The 25,515-nt window shown below is 37.5% G+C and overlaps 1 protein-coding gene across 1 annotated transcript in view; it reads left to right on the plus strand.

Moving 5' to 3' along the window:
- ABCA12 (ATP binding cassette subfamily A member 12) overlaps positions 1–25,515 on the plus strand; it is a 201,550-nt gene that overhangs the window by 66,395 nt on the left and 109,640 nt on the right. Inside the window, exons 4-7 of the mRNA XM_086366424.1 lie at positions 11,455–11,546; positions 13,521–13,618; positions 16,323–16,508; positions 20,520–20,698. Of these exons, the coding sequence (XP_086222550.1) occupies positions 11,455–11,546; positions 13,521–13,618; positions 16,323–16,508; positions 20,520–20,698 (555 nt within the window). The remainder of the gene's footprint in view (positions 1–11,454; positions 11,547–13,520; positions 13,619–16,322; positions 16,509–20,519; positions 20,699–25,515) is intronic.

Here is a 25,515-nt window from a genome sequence, read left to right on the forward strand (position 1 = left end):
AATCAGAGATATTTGGTCCCTCAAATTTTCATTTAAATTCATTGGCATGTAGCACCATTTCTCCTTCAATATTATCATCATGATTTTGATTATTAGTTAGAATGGGTAATACTTTGAGAGAGTAAGTAACTGCAAGCTATTTAACATAAAATATCAACACGTCAAGAATTATCTTTGGAAATGATTTGAGATATAATGTAATTGTTGGGTTGCTGGTTCACACTGGTTTTTATTGTGTCAATAAGTTATTTGGTCTTTATGCATAAAATGCTCTGATGTTCACTGATTTATTTATCAATATATTCAAAAAATAGTGGCTGAGGAATTTCTGTGTGCCAGGCATCATTCTAGGCACTGTAATACAGAGACGAACTAAACAAATTCTCTACCCTTTTGTTACTTGTATTCTAATGGAAAAGCAAAAAAGCAGTCAAATGAATAAATAGCATGCTGCTGCTGCTGCTAAGTCGCTTCAGTCGTGTCCAACTCTGTGTGACCCCGTAGACGGCAGCCCACCAGGCTCCTGAGTCCATGGGATTCTTCAGGCAAGAGTACTGGAGTGGGTTGCCATTGCCTTCTCCAATGCATTAAAGTGAAAAGTGAAAGTGAAGTCACTCAGTCGTGTCTGACTCTTGGCGACCCCACGGACTGCACCCTACCAGGCTCCTGTGTCCATGGGATTCTCCAGGCAAGAGTACTGGAGTGGGTTGCCATTGCCCATAATCACCAATAATAGTAAATGTTCCGGCAAGAAAATAGAGCAAATTAAGAGGTAGAAACTGAAAGGTGAGAATTAAATAGGAAAATAGGATAGCAAAAGAAGGGCCTCTGTTGGAAGGTGACATCCGAGTGGAGACCAACAAGGACCAGGAGAAGCCAGCACCAGCATATGAACATTTAGAAGAGAAAGTCCCAGGCAGAGAAGCAGTCAGTGATCCTGAAATGGGGACACACTTGATCATTTAGAGGAATAGAAACTTGCCTAATATGGATAGAACATAGTGCAGGATGATGAAAGGGGTAAGGGATTTGTTGAAAAAAATGAAAAACCCCAGAGAAAGAGCATGAAGCATCAAACAGGTAAGGAAACAAAAGGAATTTGCCTACTGTTTTTAGTATAATGAGAAGCCATTGGAAATTTTTAAACAGGGAAATGGCATGACATATTGTCTGTGAGACTAATGTTCTAAGCATATACAAGCATTACCTCAACTAGCAACTAGTTGTGTATCTCTGCAAGGGTACCAAAAGATGACTAGAGCTATTGTCCCCCTGGGTACTCAGTGTAGAGATAAAGTGAATGAATACTTTATTCATTCAACTAGTTCGCAGTCTCTGTGTCCCTGTGTGAGTGATGAGTTAGGCATGATTTATGCCTGTGTTCTCGCAGGAGAAAAGTGGAAGTGTTAGTTGCTCAGTCGTGTCTGACTCTTTGCAACCCCATGGACTATAGCCCATCAGGCCCCTCTGTTCATGGGATTCTCCAGGCAAGAATACTGGAGTGGGTTGCCATTCCCTTCTTTCCGACCCAGGGATCCAGCACAGGCCTCCTGCACTGTAGATGGATTCTTTACCATCTGGGCTAGCAGGAGAAGGTAAATGTTAAATGAGTGATAATAGGAGATAGTGCAAAAAAAGAATGCCAGGAGGAAATTGAAGCAAGACATCCTCCATATTTAAAGTAGAAAGAGAGCTTTCAGCTGATGTAATCAGGTAAACCTTCGTGGAGAGATTGTACCTCAGATGGACATTTCGTGAACCAAGTGTTAGAGAAGATATGAGGGAAACTAATGTTCATATTTACAAACTGGTGCTCTCTTCTTTGTATCTTTTTTTTTTCTCATGAAGAACTAAGTAACAACAAGGAGAAAAATTATCAATATTTAATAAGTCTATAGAGTGTTCTTGCCTGGAAAATCCCAGGGACAGGGGAGCCTCGTGGCTGCCGTCTATGGGGTCGCACAGAGTCGGACATGACTGAAGTGACTTAGCATAGCATAGCATATGCATATTCAGTTCAGTTCAGTTCAGTTCAGTCGCTCAGTTGTGTCCGACTCTTTGTGACCCCATGAATCTCAGCACCCCAGGCCTCCCTGTCCATCACCAACTCCCAGAGTTCACTCAGACTCACATCCATCGAGTCAGTGATGCCATCCAGCCATCTCATCCTCTGTCGTCCCCTTCTCCTGCCCCCAATCCCTCCCAGCATCAGAGTCTTTTCCAATGAGTCAACTCTTCGCATGAGGTGGCCAAAGTACTGGAGTTTCAGCTTCAGCATCATTCCCTCCAAAGAAATCCCAGGGCTGATCTCCTTCAGAATGGACTGGTTGGATCTATACATATTACCACCCCCAAAAAAGTATTTTTCTGTGTATTTCTATGTATAAGGTCCTCAGTAACATAATAGAGGACCAAATTCATGGAGCCCCCTGAGATGAAGCATTGAGTTGATTTTAGAACTAAGATTAAAGTCCAAGTTTATTTTTAGCCTCTGTTGGTTATTCTCTAGATAGCTGATCATGTCTCTTTTTTTCACTTTTATTCTAATTTCCAGGTATTATATTGAGCTCAAGCTGTATATTGCTGTATATTCAGTATTTTCTCTAAACTACCAAGTAATTGGAGCTTAATTTGGAAATTACATGCACTAATAAAATTGCATTAATGATATCTCCCACCACGCTATTAATTTTTATGTATTATATAGCCATACAATGAAACTGGGACGTGGTTACTAGGTAAGCCATCCATACTGGGTAGGTCCTTTCACTAAAGTGCTTCCCTTTGGTGAAGAAAGATTCACTAGCATAGCCACATTAAGAAACAAAACAGTCTTCCTTTTCTGTTTTCTAAGTGAGGGGGAAAGAGGCTATCTTCGGCCTTCTCAAAGGAGGCCCACCATGTTTATTTTAATAGAATGCTCTTCTGAAAGACAGGATAATACTGAGGTCACTACTTGCTGGCCAGTTGCCAGGTGTTTTGATGCATTTTTGCATTAGCACCAGTCTTCTGTTATTAAATTCATACTTCTTAAGCATTAGCTTCAGGATGAGGTGGTTTAAAAAAAATTCAACCATCAACTCAGCATCAACTGTAACTAGCTGTCTGAAAGAAGAGATGATTATGTTTATTGTTTTCTCGCTCTTTTGCACAAGGGATGACCCAACATTATGGGACTTACCCTTATGGTCCTTCCTCCCTGCACTGCCTCGAAGAATACATCAGAACAGTGGGGGCTCTTGACTGTGCTGTTGCTCACACAGCTGGCAAATGGCAAAGATCATCTTGCAGAGCTCATGGGGTCATTATTTGGAGAAACAATTCAGCCTTCCTGCAGCTCCTGCTGGGGAATTGTCTTTATGGATATACTCCTTGTCTCTGTCGTGTCGACACTCATCCATGACCCATGGTTTCCAAATTCATACCTTTGTTCATAGTATCGAATGGCTCTTATAGAACCTAAAACACAGCGAATCTGATTCTATTCAGAGGCATTTTTTTTTTAAAGTACCAAGGCTTTTGTTTAGTAGTGAAAAATATGGATGTGTTTAGAAACTAAAGATATTATTGGGAATCTGGGGTAACTGGAAATAGAACAGGTATGCATCTTCATTTGACTATGAACATGAAGTAAGATGTATTAGGTTTCATAACTGTATTAATTTCAGAGTAATGGATAACCATCTAGTAGTCATTTTAGTGAGTATCTGTATAAAAATAAAGGTGAAAACATCATTTATCAAAAACAAAGTGGAAGGAAGTCTTTAACTGCCATGCAGGCAAAATTGTTAATTCATTGAGTTAGAATGTGTTGAACATGTACCATGTGCTGGAGACTATCCAAGTTACTGTGGATACAGATGACCTTACATGCTGGATTCCCATAAAAACTTAAAATCTGGTGAGAGAAAGACAGAAACTACTAAACAGGTAAATTAATCTGTCACATGGTAAATGTGATGACTGTTTCGTTCTCACTGTGCCTAAAACATTAGACAACAGATGGTGAATAGTTATATAGGCACTCTGAGACATTGTTTCTGTCTGAAGAATATATATCTTACTGTCGGATATTTTATTGGAGTGGAGAGAGGGTTGGGTGGGGAGATACCAGAAGAGTGCTCCAGAGACCTCTATGGGTGAGATCATGAAGGTCAGATAGGGTGGTAGTTACCAGACTAGAGGAAGGTGTATTTGAAATAGAAAAAGAAGGGCTTTCCTGGTGGCTCAGTGGTAAAAAATCTGCCTGCGAATGCAGGAGATATGGATTCAATCCCTGGGTCGAGAAGCCCTCTTAGAGAAGTAAATGGCAACACACTCTAGTATCCTTGCCTGGAAAATCCCATGGACAGTGGACCCTGGTAGGCTACAGCCCAGGGGGTTGCAAAAGAGTTGAACACTACTTAGTGACTAAACAACAGCAACAACATAGAAAAAGAATCTCAGAACCTAAGAAAGAAATTAATGGTGATCCTTGTATAGTCAGTTTAGAGGAATAGGCAGACAGCTTTGCCACTGACTGTGATGGCAGAATTACAAATTCCTTTGTGATGTTGCCAGATTACTCTCCCTGTCAGGGCTAAGTAGAACATAGTATGTACAGGGTTATCTGAAAGCTACTGCAATGTTATGTCCTCCCCCATATTCTACATGCTTCTGATGTGCATCTGCCCCAAAGACATTTCCTCATCTGCCTCACCATGGTGCCTCTGAAAACTTTTAGAAATGTATTAGCTCAGATATAACATCTCCAAAGTCCCTCCAAATAATATAAAAAGCCCTAGGACAGAGCAACATATTAAGGCATTTCTAAATCTTAACACCTTGACTGATCGTTGATTGGCAAGTGAGCCACCTGGAAGAGAGGTGCATGTTGAATGTGGGCATGCACATGGGCATGCAGGGATTATATCTGAATAGGGAAGACCCTGAAAGAATGAACACAAGGACGAAATTCAAGAAATTATGAAAAAGTTAAAATTTTCCTGTGAATGACTTCTGCTCGGGGGTAGTCAGGAAGGATGACTGTATAACCAAGGAGGCCTTAATGCCGTTATAACATCCTTATTTGTCCCTAAAGTTAGTAACACCTGTCATCTGAAGCTGGAGTCAGAACTGGGCCTGGAGCATGTTTCACACCTTCTTTCCAGGTGTCACTGCATTACCTGTATAACTATATTTCAGGGGGAAAAGGGAAAATAGAATAAGTTTAACTAATCCTTAGAGACAAAAGAAATGTCAGAATTTTCTTTTTAGGATTTGCCATATGTGTCTTTCCTAGAAGCAATTCCTTTCAAAGACAGAATTGCCATGGTGCACATGGATGCCACCCACACAGGCAGTCTTTCCCACTCACAGGAAATACAAAGACATTCAGTATAAGTGCATAAACCCTACAGCTATGATGATATCTATAAATGTGACATTTCCCAAAAGGAACTGTTGGTAGACATGTCTGAGAAGAAATAAAACTACTCAGCCTAGTTTCCCTCCCAATATCTTAAGTTTAACATTTTGAATCCAAGATGTTCCCCTTATTAATTCCCTTTTGAAGTAGAGCACTATAAATGTGGTAGAGTCAGAATCCACTTCTTCAGCATCTTAGCAGCAATGCTGTTAACCATCTCCCTGGTACTGGACATGTGAGCTGGGTCTGGTAAAAGTCAAAATGATGCCATGGGCCACTTGGAGATTTGACTCAGCCTTTCTTGCCTCACCCAGAAGATTGAATTTTCTGGATCCAGATGAGCTTCCATGCTAGATTCAAGAGGCACCTAAGTTTTGCATAGTGCCTTAATATACCTCCAGAGATATCCAGTATGTGAAAGATTCTCTTAGACTTCCTTATACCTATTCTGAATTCCTGAATAGGATTTTTAAATCTCCTGAGTTGGTCCTAGGGAGTCGATGGGGGGTAAGTTGTCATTGAATAAATCCACTTCTCTGTCATAGCCTAGTACAGTGTTGCTACTTGGGGCCAGATAATTCTTTGTTGTGCTGTGCATTGTAGAATGTTTAGTAGCATCCCTGGTCTCTACCCTCATCCCTGGCCTCTAGATACAAGTAGTATCACTCCTATCCAGTGTTAACAGCCAACATGTCTCCAGATATTGTGAAATATCCCCTGGGAGCAGGGGAGGGGCCAGAAAATGCCCCCAGTTGGAAACCACTGGTGTAGTGAAAGAATGAACAAAAAGATTTTAAGGCAGCAAGAGCCATGAATTAGGTAATGATTCTAGGATCTTGCTCTTACAAAATTCAAATGATAACTCTAATTTAGCACCCCCATTCATGTGTGGTCATCCCCTGGCCATATCCTTTCTTAGCTATTACCATTAACATATTATAATCCCTGTTTTTTTTTTAATTTGTCTCACCCCCTATATGTCCTGGGAATTTAATAAATGTTTGTGAGTTTACGACTAAATATGGTAGATACAGTGTAAGATTGATTATATGTTTATGCATGTGTTGCCATCTTTGGGTGCTTCCTCTTTCAAGGATCTTTGCAGAGCCAGGTGTGCAACAAGGGAGGCAGACCAGGCTATTTTAAAAAGTTGCTTTTTTCAGGCAAGAATATACAACGGAGCAAAGGTAGCCTCTTCAATAAATGGTGCTGGGAAAACTGGAAACTATAAGCAAGATGAAAAGACAGCCCTCAGAATGGGAGAACATAATAGCAAATGAAACAACTGACAAAAGATTAATTTCCAAAATATACAAGCAGCTCATACAACTCAATGCCCGAAAAACAAACAACCCAATCAAAAAATGGGGAAAAGACCTAAACAGACATTTCTCCAAAGAAAACGTACAGATGGCTATCAAACACATGAAAAGATGCTCAACATCCCTCATTACTAGAGAAATGCAAATCAAAACTACAGTGAGATATCACCTCACACCAGTCAGAACGGCCATCATCAAAAACTCTACAAACAATAAATGCAAGAGAGGGTGTGGAGAAAAGGGAACGCTCTTGCACTGTTGGTGGGAGTGGAAATTGATACAACCACTATGGAAGACAGGATAGAGATTCCTTAAAAAACTAAGAATAAAACCACCATATGACCCAGCAATCCCACTCCTAGGCATATACCCTGAGGAAACCAAAACTGAAAAGACACGTGTATCCCATTGTTCATTGCAGCACTATTTACAATAGCTAAGACATGGAAGCAACCTAGATGTCCATCGACAGATGAATGGATCAAGAAGCAGTGGTACATATACACAATAGAATATTACTCAGCCATAAAAAGGAACACATCTGAGTAAGTTCTAATGAGGTGGATGAAACTAGAACCTATTTATTATACAGAGTGAAGTGGGTCAGAAAGAGAAAGATAAATATCATATTCTAACACACACATACGGAATCTAGAAAAATGGTACTGAAGGATTTATTTACAGGGCAGCAATGGAAAAACAGAGGATGAGATGGTTGGATGGCATAACCGACTCAATGGACATGAGTTTGAGTAAGCCCTGGGAGTTGGTGATGGACAGGGAAGCCTGGCATTCTTCAGTCCATGGGGTTGCAAAGAGTCAGACACAACTGAGCGACTGAACTAATGGAAAAACAGACATAGAAAATTGACTTATGGATATGGGAGAGCGGAGGAGAGGGTGAGATGTATGGAAAGAGTAACATAGAAATTTACATTACCATATGTAAAATAGATAGCTAACAGAAATTTGCTGTATTGCTCAGGAAACTCGAACAGGGGCTCTGTATCAACCTAGTGGGGTGGGAGGGGGAGGAAGATGGGAGGGAGGTTCAAAAGGGAGGGGATATATGCTTACCTATGGCCGATTCATGTTGAGGTTTGACAGAAAACAACAAAATTCTGTAAAGTAATTATCTGTCAATAAAAACAATAAATTAAAATTTAAAAAGGATAAAAATAAATAAAAATGTTGCTTCCTTAGCTATCTGATAGCTAGTGGAAGCTAATAATGAAGAAAAATAATTCTTCATTATTCAGTGGAATAATTCTGTGGAATTTAATAATTCAATGAATTCAATAATTCAATTCAATTATTGAATTCAATAATTCAATGGATGCTAATAATGAAGAATAATAATTCTTCATTATTCAGTGTTTGTCATGTGCCATCTGCCAAGAGAGTGCATTGTAGATAGACTCTTCCTAAGAGTTTTACAGACCAAAGAGAAAATTGATCATTCCTTCAAATAGTAAATTCCTCTTATGAGTAAACTGATAAAGAAATTAAATTTAAAAATGAAGAAAGAGTTATAAAATTCTGGGTTAGGCCCTTTGCCTCTTCCCACCTCACCAGCCATTGTGTGCAGGCCCCAGTTTATGAATAATAAGGGTACATCCATTTGGTGTCCAGAGATCCTGAAGCTTCGAGTATTCTAGAAGGATCTTGTGAGGACCATAGATACATAAGTGTGGGGTTTCAACTGCATACTGATGGTGAAGGCTGTGTTTTTGTACCATCTTTGTGGGCACTTTGACAGTTAATGTTGGTGAGTATCTATGATGACAGGGCCCCAATAGGAACTTGATAAGCACACCTCACACAATATTCACAAGAGCTTTGCAAGGTGGGTGTATCATTCCTAATTTATAGATGAGGCTGCAATTTTTTAGGATGAGGCAGAGATGGAATTTGAAAGATACCTACTAACTCCAAAGTTCTTCTACACTCTGGCAATACCATCTATTTTTATTTAATCAGCTATTCAGTTTTATATACTAGATGTTTCAAATAAAAAGATCATCATGGTGCCTACTTCCAAAGATGTCACAGCCTAAAATGGAAAAGTGATAGGAATAAGTACACAAGCAAACACAGCACACTTAACATTGATATAAACTCAGTATGTACAAAGTGCTTAAATTGTGTAAAATATGGAAATCCATTCATTGTCTAAGAAGCATAGAGTTCTTTGTCTATAAGCATGGTCAGAGATTACCCTGAACTCAGTAAGACTGGCTACCTTCCTGTCCTCCTTTAGCAATTTAATAGGGAGCTGCTGTTAAGTCACTACAGTCGTGTCCGACTCTGTGCGACCCCATAGACAGCAGCCCACCAGGCTCCCCCGTCCCTGGGATTCTCCAGGCAAGAACACTGGAGTGGGTTGCCATTTCCTTGTCCAATGCATGAAAACGAAAAGTGAAAGGGAAGTCGCTCAGTCATGTCCGACTCTTAGCGACCCCATGGACTGCAGCCTACCAGGCTCCTCCGTCCATGGGATTTTCCAGGCAAGAGTACTGGAGTGGGATGCCATTGCCTCCTCCGTAATAGGGAGCTAAAAGAACCAATTACCTTTCCTGGAGGAGATAAACTGAATTTTACCTTACAGCCTTAATTCGTGTTTTTACCCACAATGCTTGCTGTTGTACATTTACTTTGTGGTTTCCATTTTGAGTTACAGATAATAATTGTGCAGTGGCAGAGTATGCATGCCATCACACTACATGCTGTAAATACAAAATGAACCAGGGAAATTTTCAGGATGATGAACTGCAAAGCACATATGATATCCCATGCTCTCTCCCTGACAAAAAGCCATACCAGGACCACCTAAGAGGAGGCGAACCACCTCCCCACTCCTGTAACATGAGATGCGTGGACCACCATGTAACTATGGCCACTGGTCAAGGCAGGTCCCGTTAGAAAAGAAGCCTCCAGAGTTCCTTGTCCAGAGGAGCCATTTTCTGTTGAGTAAGTTCAGAACTGTTGAGCCAGTGGCTTTCTGGGAAAGGGATGAACTTGTCTTTCGTGTTGAAAGAATATATGAAGAAGTAGTTTTAGGGCTTTAACCTGAATGTGGGGAAATGGGCAAGATGTCCCCTATGGAGGAGATGCAGCTTTTGCTTCTCCAAGCTCATACTTCTTAGTTTCTTATCACCTCTTGTTTTCCTCTCCGACTCCTATTTATTACTCAGTCTTTTCTCTTGCTCTTTCTTTGCTCTTTTTGATCTTTGTTGCTTTCCCTTTGGTTTTTGTTGCTGTCCCTATTCCTTAAAATTTTTATGAAGGTAGTTTTCCCTTTATTTTCACAATGTGTTGATATTCAGTAGTACTCCTTACAATATTTCAAGCTGAACTAAAAAAGTGTCAAGAAAAAGAAAAGTGAAACTGACTTTCTCAAACTGTTTAAACTTTCTGTTTGAGAGAAAGGAAAAGGTCCAGGTCAGTTCTTATTTTTATCTGAACAGTTTTCCCATCCAAATAGTCAGCATAAGGAATATAAGAAGATTTAGAGGAATATAGTCATGGTCATGAATAATTCAAATATACATTAAGAATGCAGAACTTTGGGAGCAACCGATACATTTTATAGAGGATACTGGAAGAACACTAGGGAATGAAGACAAATATCACCTTTTCTTATCATTTTTATTAAAAGGACACACTGGGGAAAAAAAGAGATTTTTTTTTTCCAATTATAAATCATAAAGTACCCTGGAACCAGGATTTGGATCTTGTTTCTAAAAAGGAAGTCAAATCAAACCAAGTGGCAAGCAGAACTTCTTGCTTTTCTGCTCTTGTCTTTTTATATCTGTTCTTATGTACCTTCAGTAAGCTTTTTATAAACAATCAGACAAAATTCACATTATTCACTCCAGACATCTGGGCTTATTTCATTCTTGAAATAGATACATTTGTTTCAGATACTTACTTTAGGTATATCAAGTTTTCAAGAAAATGTGATTATTTCTATTTTAAAAATAATAAATAAGAAGTTATTTTAAAAAAAGAAGAAGAAGATTGCTGAATTGTGGGATAGTCCAATAGTGTTTTTCTGCCAAAAGGTGGTGTGATCATGTTGTACAGAGTCCTGGCATCATATGCTATCGTTACAGCCTTGATACATTCAGTGAAGTTAAAATGCTGCATGCTTCATTCTTTATTTGACATCTGGTGCCACCTGCCATGACACCAACCATAGTACCTAGCACAGATTAGATAATCCATAGATGTGTGTTCTGCCCCTTCTTCTTTGCATCTTTCTTGAAAGTATTCATCTTTGATAATCTTCAAAATGCCATCTATAATTTAACATAGAAACTTGTTTTCCTTTAAAGGTTGACAAGCAGACCTTTATTTCAGTACCCAAAGCAGTCTTTGACTCTCATCTGTTTGGGATCTACCATGTTTTTAAAAGAAAGAATATATATATTGTAAATATTTTTAGTGTTTAGCTCTATGTTCTTTTTTACTGTAAGAATATAGTAAAAAAAAAAAAACTATTTCAACCTTATCTAGGCCATTTTCTCTGAAGAAAAATTTACTTTGTAGGACCCCTTATATATTCATTGATATATGGTGAAGTGAGTTTTGTCATAAAATCCTAGAAAGTAGATTAAAAATTTGAAAGTCCTAGGGGAGCCCTGGAATCTACCACATAACACTTTGCTGTAACTAACTGAAATTAATGTGAGTGATACAGAGTTCTTGCTTTTTCTTCTCTAGTAAAATCCTGAGAAAGTCATCCAACCTGGAGAAGGACAGCAATTTATCACTCCAGAGTACTGAAGTTCCACAAAAAAGGCACGCATCACCGGGTAAGCTATCCTCTTCTGTCTAGTTTAGAACAGGCCTTTTGGAACAACCAGTAAAGGTCTCATCTTTAAAAGCTGTACTTCTAACAATTCAAGCAAAGATGGAATGCCCAGCCTATCCTGAGAGATCTAAACACTCCTTACAGTTGCCTGAGTGTGGTGGTGCCATTATGCAAAGGTCTTGAGAATAATTGGAAATTAAGTTATTACTGTGATACACACTAGGAGCAAAAGCCTAAATGGTACTAATATAATGCTGAGAATTACACACTTTCCGACAATTGACCAGGAACTCTTCCATTGTCTACGGTTAAATGACACCGGGATGGTTAGAAGGCCCAGCAATAGAACATATTGAATGGAGTCTCAGAGATTTGTCTGAGCTTTACATTTTATTTGTGAGGAATATGAGGCCCAACAAGGTTAGGCACCCTCCCTGTTGCAGTCATCCAGCTGAGCTAGTACTAGGCCAACTGTCAGGGTGGGACTTTCCAGCTAATAGTCTTCTTCCTCCCACTCCACCACTCAGTGTCACAGTCATTCATCGTGCCTGTGTGCTTCCTTCACTCACAGCTAAGTCAGTGGCCCTCAGATGTTAGTGTGCAGAATACCACATGCTGAGCTTCCTGAACCTTCTGCTCAGGTACTTCTGCTGCAGATGTTCCTGAGATACAGTTATTAGAAGCCACAAATTGAGAATAAACTCTCAAGACAGCAGGACTGTTTCATATTCATTAGCTAATATTCATTAGGTGCCTGCTATCGTGTAGGTACTGTCCGAGCTATTGGAGATATATTAGTGAACAAAACAGAGATTCCTCTATGTTAGAATATGATTGGTGCTCTGGGGGGAAAAAATAACCTTTAAAAATGCCATGTGATATTTACGAGTCTATGACACTAATATTCCAGTCTAAGTTGATGAGCCACATGAAAAAAAAAATCTTTTGTTATTGTAGTAGGAATACATTTGTGAATGGTTTTGAGGCGTTAACATGCTGTGTGAATGATCTCTGGGTGTCTGACAGAGTAGGCTAAAGAACAGAATAAGATCATACTGTTGTAGTCCAGTTAGCTTTGCTCTGTGCAGTAGCCATGGATTATATTTCTGGCCAGTCATCTCACAAATGTATTGCTTTGGTCTAGAGGAATGTAAATTCTTCAGCCCCGTGAGCATTTTAACAAAGTCTAGGCCCCGCTGATGTTGGTCACTGTATCTTTGAATATTAAGATTCTTTGTTGTGAGGATAATAAAGTATTTCTATCCAAAATTTATAAAAGTCAATACACTGGCTAATGAATGCTATATATCTGAACATACTTTTCCAGCTAATGTTCCTAACCCAGAACACTGTGCCACATTATAAATGGTATTGGATGAGACCACTTTGGGAATTACTTAATTAGAGTATACTGTAGTCTGGACTAATTGCTTCCTCCCATTTATTTGATCTGAAATATCATTCAGAAACCACTTTGGGGAGGAGAGAATTTATGATCTTAAGCAGATTTTAGCCTCCCAATTGAATAATTAAAAAAAAAAAACATTATCACCAGATGTGTATTGCGCATTGGCAGATTCTTCAACCAGATGTTGGGTGTGACGGATTGTGGGGCTAGTGGAGGCACCTCAGATCCTCTAGGCTTGCACTGAAATGATTCCGTTTATTAGGCAATAATATTGGTGATAAAGTTTAATGGTATAAACTGGAATGAAAGCAAATGACATCTAGAATGATTGGAAAGAACCCAAGAGCAGACCAAAAGCATCACAGTTTTATGTGAAAGGAAAAACTGATTGGATTCAGCATTTTGCCATTAGGAAACTTTCATGGAAGGTGTATATTTGAACACATTTCTTACTGTGGAGTATATGAAAGCGTAAGTGATATTTATGGATTCTTATGTGTGTGTGTGTGTCTGTGTGTGTGAGTTTGTGTGTTTATTTTGCTAATCTTTTCCTTCTTTTTACAACAGCCACAATATTTCCTAGTCCAAGTGCTGATCTGGAAAGTACTGGAACAGATACTTTCAATGGTAGTCAAGTGCTTGCCCGGATTCTTAGTTTGGAAAAGGTAATTTCAATCAGCTTTATATTAGGCTCATAATAAAAAGCAGGTAAACAAGCACCTCATAGGAAGAGTACTCCCATTTGGAGTAATATCTTAGAGAGATTCTTTTCTTAGGAGCTCTTTGATAAAAAGCTTAATTTAGAGACATTCTAAATTCCTTAAAGTCTTGGATATTTATTTACTTCCCTGTTAAGTCCCTTAATTGAACTTAAGATTTTCATTTGGTAAAAAAAAATAGGGTGGCATTATATGTGATCTTTTAATTTTCTGAAGCAGGGAAGAAAAAATGCTGTATGAAAGCAAATGAAGCTAGAGCAGCCATCAGACTCGCTGCCTCATCCATACTAATAATGCTTTTGGAAAAATTGGAGCTATAAAAAATATCTCCCCAAAGTAATAAAATCCCTTTCCTTAGCATGGCTTAAAGAGCTTACCTATGGATTTCTGTCTGGTTTACTCACCTTCCTCTCTAAGATTCCAGATTGCAAAATGATAAACATCATTTCTAAGAGGTGTGTACTGGCAACCTATGAGCTACATGTGCACGTGTGCACATATACAAGGATTGTAAGAAACTGAATTTGAATGCCTTTAGGCCGAAGAGGTACCCTTCTGTTAACTGCAATCCCCACTTTTCCTTATGGTCTTTTATCCAACCAGATTCATACATTTAAGTTACTTGGCTGGCCCATGGGCATTTGAGTCCTGCTTTGCATGCTCTTCAGAAATTAAGAGGAGATCACTTTCAACATTTTGCCACAGAGGGACTGTTTCTCTCTCAGTCTCTGTCTCTCTCTATCTCTCTGTCTCTCTCTCTCTCTCTCTCACACACACACACAAAAGAATTTTAATAATACATCTCCATCTTATCTGGTAGACATTTCTTCCATCTGAAACATGGAGACATAACTCTGATCTTTATTCATGTTATTCGTATTCCTGTGACCTTAACCACTGCTACTTAATATGTGTCTATTAGTTCCCCTTGAATTGACATTATGTATAACTGAGGCATCTTAATAAACTTATTTATGTCAGTAAACCAAAGAACAATTCAAAATGTATGGAAAAGGCACCATACCTATCAAGGCAATTCTGCTAGTGCTGGATGATATATAAGACCTTCACAGTCAGTTTAGTCTAGATTTTGAAATCCTGGTGTATATAATAGTTGAGGTACCTAAATCACCTTGTGTAACTGAGAAAACCCCACCATGTGCCCACTTAATTCCGGTATAAAGCCTCCACAAGTCATATCAGGGTGTAAACTAGGAAAAGTTATTTTATTCCATTCCATTTCTTCCATATTCTAATAATTTTATTTTATTTATGATTTTATTCCACTCCAATTCTTCTATATTCTAATACTGGAAGCAAACAGTCTTGTATTATATCAGTTAAATTCTTTAATAGCTAAAATAGCAATGCTATTCTCAAAAAAAAAAAAAAACCCCACAATGTATTGTATTGAAATTCCCAGGTTCTCTTTCTCAGATGGAATAAAATTTCAGAATTTTGTGAGGCAGCACAAAGTCATATATCCAGTGGAGATAAGTGAAAAATGAATTTTCTATGTATAGATACATATTTTCAGAGTAGTTGGAGCAGAGAAAGGATATAAAAATTAGAATGACATATTGATGTCTGTGTCAGCAATCTCTCTGATTCCTCTTTCTTTCTGTTTACTGCTTTCTGCAACCCTTGCAAGAATAAGTAGAGAAATCATTTTGGAGTGAATTTATATGTGACGTTAAGAAAGAGATATAGATGAATGACTAGAAGACCTGGCACTTAGAGTATACCCTAGAATAAATGGATCCTGTCTTATTTCATTATATTTAGAAGTTGAATCACTGGAAGGCATAGTGTAGATTTTGTGATATAAAAGGGGAAGGATGAAGGTAGTTAGCCTTCACCTGACAGGTTGTAAGAATCAATTATTAGGAAGGGTGCATTAAATATTGCAACTCACTGTAATTGGCTCTATAAATATCTAAACAACTTAATAATGGTGAATGTGATCAATATTATGACTGAAAATAGTGCTACATCTGTGACTAGTCTGTACTGTAAAATATATGGGGGCCCTCCATTATAAAAATGCTTTCCAATTATTGCCTTTGGTAATTATATACTTCTATGTATCTTCATATATGTGTTTTTCTTTTTTCTTTAATGCATAACTCATAAATGAAATTATTGCTTTTCCAATGAAACATAATCCATGTTTTTCTACTTCTTCTAAATAAACACTGTTGATCCTGAGACTAGACTCTGAAGCTCATCCTCTTTGGAAGTCTTCCAGATATCCTGGCCAGTTTCCCATGAGGTGTCACAAATTGTTAGGACCCTTAAATCTCTGATGCTAAATGCCCAGGAAAAGCTAAGACTTTTAAGCCTGAAGATTTTTGTCAGAGAAGATCTAGTACATTAGGTTGTCTCATCAGATACAAGAAATGAGTGCAGTTAAGAAAATCATATGTGAATATTTTAAATCATAAAGATGACAATAATCACTATATTCACATATTCTCTCAGGGATTTTCATGGGTAAACCCAATGTATTTTAGTTTTAATTTCATAGTTGCTATAATGCAGGAACTTAAAATGGCTATTATGTAAACAGGTTCATTTCCTTGAAGACTAGTATATTTGATATCTGTATTTACTAACATTGTTATACCGCTTTTCTCACACACATTTTTAGCTTTTACAGCAAAATTCAACTTCAGAAGATATAAGAAGAGAACTGTGTGAGAACTGTCCAGGTTATATTGCTGATTATGCCTTCTCTTGGACCACTCTAGGGAAAAATGTTCTTAATATATTTTGCCTGTCCAACAAGACCTTTTTAGAGTCTTCTCTCCAAGAACTAACAAACCAATTCTCTCAGGTGAGTGTAAACATTTTAATATGATCAGGGTCTCATAACAATAGCAGGAAATGTATCATTTCCATTCTTGTATGCACAAAGCAACTCAAAGTGATTCAAAGAGCAAGTCCATAGGTCTCATGGACTGGAAAATGCTGACTGAAATACTGGCTCACATTTGGCACGAATTCATCACACAGAGGTTCACACATGATGTCAAATTCTAAGCAATGACTACTTTCCATTTAAACGTGCTGGATTGAAATGATCCATTAAACAAAAAATATTGCTTTATGGTTAATACGGAGGTAGAGTCTCATCTTTGGAGATGAAATTTGACCTTGGTTTATGGTAAATGAAGATTGACTGTTTTCTCTGAGATTTTTAAGTAAGATTACTCAGGATGTAATGTAAGTTTAATAATTAAACTCTCAGAGCCTGGTAATTCACAGAAGCTAGAATAATGGGTAATCTTTTAAATGTTTATTCTAAGATAAAACCTAATTTAAAACTTTGATTTTTATGAAAGAATATATCCCTCTTTCCAAAATATTATACACTAGAAACAAGAACTTTATTATATGAAGTGCTAATGACCTTTTTTGTATGCTAGTCTTAAATTATGATGTGAAAATCAGAAAATAAGATACTGATCATCTTTTTAAAATGAAATTCCACCTACAATGAGAGTTCACAAAATCAAAATTTTTGAGTTGCCTCAAAATTTTATAAATGAGAATAAATTCAACATGTTCACATCTAACATTTTTCCCCTTGATCCTATGAATTTTATTGAATGGATGGAGGTTTGTGACATTCCAGGAGGCGGTGATCAAGACCATCCCCAGAGAAAGAAATGCAAAAAGGCAAAATGGTTGTCTGAGGAGGCCTTAAAAATAGCTGAGAAGAGAAGCTAAAGGCAAAGGAGAAAAGGAAAGATACAGCCATCTGAATGCAGAGTTCCAAAGGAGAGATAAAAAGTGAATAATACAAAGAAATAGAGGAAAGCAATAGAGTAGGAAAGACAAGAGGTCTCTTCAAGAAAATTAGAGTTACCAAGGGAACATATCATGGGCACAATAAAGGACAGAAATGCTATGGACCCAACAGAAGCAGAACTTATTAAGAAGAGGTGGCAAGAATACACAGAAGAACTATACAAAAAAGATCTCCATGACCCAGATAACCACAATGTGTAATCACTCACCTAGAGCTAGACATGCTGGAAAGCGAAGTCAAGAAGGCCTTAGAAAGCATCACTATGAGCAAAGCTAGTGGAGGTGATGGAATTCAAGTTGAGCTAGTTCAAATCCTAACAGATGATGCTGTGAAAGTGCTACACTCAACATGCCAGCAAATTTGGAAAACTCAGCAGTGGCCACAGAGTGGAAAAGGTCAGTTTGCATTCCAATCATAAAGAAAGGCAATGTCGAGGAATACTCAAATTACCTCACAATTATACTCATCTCACATGCTAAATATTATTTTGAGCAAAATAATGCTCAAAATTCTCCAGGCAAAGCTTTAGCAGTACGTGAACTGGGAACTTACAGATGTTCAAGCTGAACTCGAAAAGGCAGAAGAACCAGAGATCAAATTGCCTACATCCGTCGCATCATTGAAAAAGCAAGAGAGTTCCAGAAAAATTTCTGCTTCTGCTTTATTGACTACACCAAAGCCTTTGACTATGTGGGTCACAACAAACTGTGGAAAATTCTTCAGGAGATGGGAATACCAGACCACCTTATCTACCTCCTGAGATATCTGTATGCAGGTCAAGAAGCAACAGTTAGAACCAGACATGGAACAATGGACTGGTTCCAAATTCGGAAAGGAGCATGTCAGGGCTATATTTTGTGAACTTGCTTATTTAACTTATAGGCAGAGTACATCATGGGAAACACTGGGCTGGATGAAGCACAAGCTGGAATCAAGATTGCCAGGAGAAATATCAATAACCTCAGATATACAGATGATACCACCCTTATGGCAGAAAGGGAAGAACTAAAGAGCCTCTTGAAGACAATGAAGGAACAGAGTGAAAAAGCTGGCTTAAAACTCAACATTCAAAAGATGAAGATCATGGCATCTGATCCCATCACTTCATGGCAAATAGATGGGGAAACAACGGAAACAGTGACAGACTATTTTTTGGGGTGCCAAAATCACTCCAGATGTTGACTGCAGCCATGAAATTAAAAGATGCTTGCTCATTGAAAGTAAAGCTATGACCAACCTAGACAGCATATTAAAAAGCAGAGACATAACTTTGCCGACAAAGGTCCATCTAGTCAAAACTATGGTTTTTCAATTAGTCATGTGTGGATGTGAGAGTTGGACCACAAAGAAAGCTGAGCTCTGAGGAATTCATGCTTTTGAACTGTGGTGTTGAAGAAGACTCTTGAGATTCCTCTGGACTGCAAGGAGATCAAACCAGTCTATCCTAAAGGAAATCATTCCTGACTATTCGTTGTAAGAAAATACTTTGGCCACCTGATATGAAGAACTGACTCACTAATACAGGAGGAGAAGGGGACGACAGAGGATGAGGTGGTTGGATGGCATCACTGACTTGATAGACATGAGTTTGAGCAAGCTCTGGGAGTTGGTGATACACAAGGAAGCCTGGCGAGCTGCAGTCCATTGGGTTGGAAAGAGTCAGACATGACTGAGCAACTGAACTGAACTGAAGTACAGAATGCTTAAATTACTCTTCATTAACCTGAGTTTTCCAAATGAACCAGATTAGAAGCACTGTTATGATAATGCCAATTCAATGTAGAGCACTTAGAATTCTATCTCAACAAACTCAGAAGCCATATAGAATGTGTGGCTAAGACTACCTTGTTCAAAATCACATTTTCAGCATGAAGGACCTTGAATTAAGATCCAACTAAAGCCTGACTACTACTATGAATGAGTTTATTAAGAAAATTGCTTGGGGTGGAAATATAATGAAGAAAATACTTCTGAAGGTGTTCTCTGGGACCTGTGATCCAGAGCAAGAGTAAAGATCATGGTTTTCTTTTATTTGTTTGCTTAGAGTACAAGATGTGACTATAGGATATTCACTATAAATCGTTATTATAACTAAAGTTCCTTGTATTGCAACAGAACTTTGGAAATATTTTGTTAAGTATGTGTAATATTAAACATTTTCATGTATTTGTATATATATATATTCACACATTTATACATAAAACACCTAAATTTTAAAGGTTTTCTATGCAAATAATATAAGGTCTACTAATGGACCCGCATGAGGAAATGGCAGCCCACTCCAGTATTCTTGTCTGGAGAATCCTATGGACAGAGGAACCTGGTGGGCTACAGTCCATGGGGTCACAAAGAGTCAGACACAAGAGACTGAGCAGGCACTACTAATGGATATAGAGAGTATTTTTCTATATATCCTAAACTAGATCCTAGAGAAAAACGTATTACTCAGAAGCTAATTTTATTTTAAGAAATTAATTTTAATTTCCCAAAACCCAATTTAAAGTATTTTGTATAAACGGTTTTGTTAACCAAACATTAAATATGCCAACATCTAAAATTATAGGGAAAAATTCAATTACATGTAAGAACATTTGAAATGGTTACAGTTTTTCCAAGTAAAGGATTGCTAAGTCACTTCAGTCGTGTCCGACTCTGTATGGCCCCATAGACGGCAGCCCACCAGGCTTCCCCGTCACTGGAATTCTCCAGGCAAGAACACTGGAGTGGGTTGCCATTTCCTTCTCCAGTGCATGAAGGTGAAAAGTGAAAGGGAAGTCGCTCAGTCGTGTCCGACTCTTCGCGACCCCATGGACAGCAGCCTACCAGGCTCCTCCGTCCATGGGATTTTCCAGGCAAGAGTACTGGAGCGGGGTGCCATCGCCTTCTCTAAAGTAAAGGATTACTTCAAACTAAATGAAAATCTGAATTACTTAATTGAAACTCTCGACTTCCAGTGTTTTCAAAGACAGTCAGCCATGTGGTTACAGATATTGAAGTCTCGTCTCACCCTGTCTATGGTTTTATTTTTTTAAGCTATCACGTGATCCAAACAACCAGAAGACAATGTTTCAGGAAATGGTTAAAGTGCTATCCTTTTTCTCACAAGTACAAGAGCAGACAGCTGTGTGGGAGCTTCTCTCCAGTTTTCCAAATGTGTTCCAGAATGACAGCACACTAGGCAATCTATTTGATGTGCTTCGAAATGCAAACAGGTAAGAATCACTGTTCATAACAAAGTCTTTTTTTTTTTCCTTCTAATGTTACCTTGAAGATCACTGCTAAGTAGTTAATTTAAACACAGCAAATAACCTTTCAGCACTTACTGCAGATTTTGGCAGTGAACGTGAGGGTATTAGATAAGCAAAGGAGAAAGATACACTGTGGTCATCAGGGTTATTGACACGTATATAGGGAACTGAGGAACACTAATCATAACTTCAGTAATGTCAATTGATATCCCAGAACTCTGAAAAGATGGTAGAGGAGGACCACCGGTTGATTGGAATGGCTCAGTCTCACTCAGGGACCACAAAGGCTCTGTGCATCTGTATTTTACATGCTCAAGATGAAAATATTTCATTGGATTTTTGGTACTACACCGTAAAAAAAACAACCTTGCATATTGGGTTGACTTTATTTGACATATATGACACAAAGATTTGAAAAACTTGCAGAAGAAATCCCTTTAAAGTCTGTTTTCCTCATAAACGAGATCTGAGCATGCTAGCATTTAGAATTTGATGAACACATACTTAGGTTTTGGCTGTGATGCCTAGCTAATTTGGAAATGTGCATTAAACAAAACAAGTGCATCAACAACCAGTAATTACTGGTGCCTGTTACATGCCAAACACTTTACCGGACCCTTCATATATTTTACATTGAAACTTAACAACAGAACTATCATTTATTTCATAAATGAGATAATAGAGGGCTGTAAAAATTAAATAATTGATGATCTTGCAGCTAAGAGAGTTTGAACCTGGGTTTTTATACTCCAGAACCCAGATGCCTCTCAGTGGATTCCATGGTTAATGTCTGAAGCACCAGAAAGGAGTTTTCTCATCTTCTCTGGAGAACTTCTAAATGTTTATATTTGTTCAAAGACCTTGTAATAAACCCTCATGTTGGTATATTAATTTCATTTGATTCTCATAACACCGCTTTGAGATTGAGACCACAGATATCTGCATTTTATTAAAAAGAAACACACCTTCATGGAGGTCAAATGACTCCTTCAGGAAGGTCAAAAGACTTCCTCAAGGTTCTACAACTAAGTAAGTGGTAAAGCTAGAACCTAAACTCAAGGAATCTGAATCCAAGTCCTGTGCTCTTTCCACAATAAATAACATGTCATAACTAAACTCGGAGAAGGCAATGGCACCCCGCTCCAGTACTCTTGCCTAGAAAATCCCATGGATGGAGGAGCCTGGAAGGCTGCAGTCCATGGGGTCGCTGAGGGTCAGACACAACTGAGCGACTTCACTTTCACTTTTCACTTTCATGCATTGGAGAAAGAAATGGCAACCCACTCCAGTGTTCTTGCCTGGAGAATCCCAGGGACGGGGGAGCCTGGTGGGCTTCCGACTATGGGGTCGTACAGAGTCGTACACGACTGAAGTGACTTAGCAGCATAACTAAACTATAAAAGAAGCAAGATATTAGTAAATTTGATTTGGTTCTCATTTTGGCTCTTCAGGAAATTTTCACTCACTCAGAATTTTGACACTTGGTTCTCTTCCTCCTTTGTATATTCTATTTTAGAAAACAAACAGGTAAATCGATGAAAGGAGAAAGGGGATTGTTTGAATTGTACAGTGTAGCAATGAAAGAAGTCAAGATACTCTTGAGACCACAATAAGATATCACTAACACTCGCTAAAATGGGTTCAGTTTTAAAAGATGAGCGACCCCAGTTGCTGGCAAGAATGTAAAGCAAATAGAATTCATACATTGCAAGTTAGAGTGTAAAGTGATATAACCATGTCAGAAAACAGTGTGACAGGCTCTAATGAAGCTAAAAATAGAACCATGTGATATACCATTCTACCCCTGGTTATTTACCCAAGAAAATGAAAACATATGCCCACATGAAGACTGGTATGCTAATGCTCGTAGCAGATTTATTCACAATAGCTAGAAATTGAGAGAAAAACAAATATCCATAAACAGAATGGATGAAAAATTGGAATTCTACTCAGTTAAGAATAATAAACAGATTACTTAATCACACAACAGCACAGATAAATCTTATGAATATTGTGCTGGCAAAAGAATCCAGACCACAAAAAAAAGGAATACATACTAGATGTGTAGATATTGTATTATTAACAAAATTAATGTATAGTGTTAGAAATCAGAACAGTGGATATTGGGGCAACTGTTGGAAGCATGACAAAACTTTCTTAAGGTGATATTTTGTATCATCTTAAAATAAGATATTTTATATCTTATTTAGCATGGTGGTTACATAATTGTATATATTGTCAAAGTTTATTGAATAATAACCTTAAATAGGCTTATCATGTTGTATGTGAATTATACCTTAATGAAATTTGGTTATTAAACAAAAAATAAAAACCAAACTCCCACAAAATAATGCTCACTGAAAGGTGGAAGATCCAAAAAAATACCCTTTGGTCAAAAATAAATTAATTAAAATACATTAGACATCATTTTGATAGAGTAAATTACATAAGGTCATTGCACTGTGGCTATTTTAATTCCCTTAACATTTAAAATAAAATTATTGTATTATACCATAGATATGTTCTCAGGTAATGATTAGAATGTTGTTAACCAGTCTACATAATAATGAAAACAGCTTTTAAAAGAAATAGCTTCAGATTGTTATAAAGCAGATGACATCTGACTTTTTTCTAACCTGGATAACTTTCTTTAAATCAGTTGACTTTTACTTATTTATTATTTAGCTAATTAATTAACTTAAATTTTATTGCCAATTTATATACTTGTTCTTTCTAATATGAAAGCCTCTAGCTATTTGTGGGATTTTTTAATGTGATAAATTTGGCCTGTTGCATTTTGTAAATTTAAGGTGCACAGGCTGTCCATGATTTGGAGCACTTGGTGTGCTACTATCATTAAGGAATTTAATTTTTAATTTTATTTTTAATTAAATTTATTAGAAAAACTTCTAATATATTTGAAACAACATGGGTATGTGAATCTACTTTTCACTGGTAATTGCAATGAAATTCTAATACAGATTAAATATTTTCAATGAAAATTTAGCATCTGAGTTGAGATGCTTCATTAGTGTAAAATATACTTTGAAATCTGAAGATAATGCAATAGAAGATAAAATACTAATATATTTTATATTGATTAGATGTTGAAATGATAATATTTTGGATATGTTGGGTCAAATAAAATATATTATTAAAATTAATTTCATCTGTTTCTTTAACATTTTTAATGTAACTACTAGAATATTTAAAATTAAATGTCTTGCATTATATTTCTGTTGAAAGACCTTTTATGTCAACCATTTTTTAAAGTCAAATCTTAACTATTATTATTAAAGTGTCACTAAAATTCTTCAGAAATGACTGTATTTTGTCACCAAATCATTGGTTTATCTTACTCTTTGTTGATCAAGTAATATGAACAAATAAACCCTATCAAAACTCATTGCTGTTATTTCCTCCAGCAGTTTTGTAAAGTTGTAACTTGTTATATAGTTCAGTCACCAAATCCAGATTGCAAACTGTCAAGATTACGACAGAAGTTAGCAAAAATGAGCACTCTCAAAAACCAAGAAAAGCATATGAAAAAACATAGGTGATAGTCACTATTATAGTAGAGGAGGAAGTTGTATGCTTAGCTATGAATCACAAAAACTCCTTTTTAAATTACCTTACAAGGAGACTTGTTTTGGATAACTTCCATTTGTATATGATGAACAGGACAGAAAAACAAAACCAATGAAGTGAAGTAAAATTATCTTCATCAATAGTTTAAAGGATCTCATAGAGGATGGGGGTCAGGTGTCGTTTTTGGGGTCACATTTCGATAGAAAAAATGAATTATGTCTACTGACATTTGTATTAGCTATATTAATAACAATAATGCTGACAATGAGCTTGCCAAATGTTCAGTCTTTGAAGGTGTTACTTTGAGACAAAAGATCAGCTGAGTCAAGCACAGACCAAGCTGGGCGAAGGCTGGCAGAAATCTCCAGTCTTAGAATGTTTACCTGGTCTCCATACTCACCAGGATTCAGAAACAATTCAAAGTCTGAGAACCAGGAGATTCTTGGGGCAAATATAAAAATGCCTGAGGTATATCAGCTGTTATGTATACAAAGCACAGACGAGAAAAATTCAGCCTTCCCACCATGGCCAAACACACAGCTGGAAAAACAAGCTAACAATGGCTGTGGCTCAGTGCAGAAATGGTCTGTCCTCCTCTTCTCTGCCATGTTGGGGCAAAGCACCAGAGTCAAAATGTAGAGGAGAAAGAGCAGAAACTTCGAAATTAGACACAACCAGCTTTATTTATTTGGATAACCTTGTGTAAGTTATTTAACTTTTGAACTTTATTGTTCCATAACAAGACTAATGAATTGACTTTTTGGAATTATTAGAGAAGCAAATAAAATTATAAATAAATATGCATGCTAAGTTGCTTCAGTCGTCTCCAACTCTTTGAGACCCAGTGGACTGTAGCCGCCAGGCTCCTCTGTCCATGGGATTCCCCAGGCAAGAATACTGGAGTGGGTTGCCATGTCCCCCTCCAGGGAATCTTCCTGACCCAGGGGTTGAACCCTTGTCTTTCTGCAGCTCCTGCATTGCAAGCAGATTCTTTACCACTGAGTCACCAAGGAAGCCTATAAATAAGTAGATGTTTATATATCCATACACATACCTACTAGAAATTAGAGGACATACAAAAAATTGGCGCTCTAAATGTAATAGTTATTCATGGCTAGGAGCTAAAATTAAAATGATCTTAATTTAAATATTAAAAATTCAAAAAATATTGTAGAAAGTATATGCACATGCTG

This window comes from Bos grunniens, chromosome 2 (assembly GCF_055505025.1).
Source record: "Bos grunniens cultivar Pamir isolate PY7600 chromosome 2, Bosgru_T2T1.0, whole genome shotgun sequence".
Classification (NCBI taxonomy): Eukaryota; Metazoa; Chordata; class Mammalia; order Artiodactyla; family Bovidae; genus Bos; species Bos grunniens.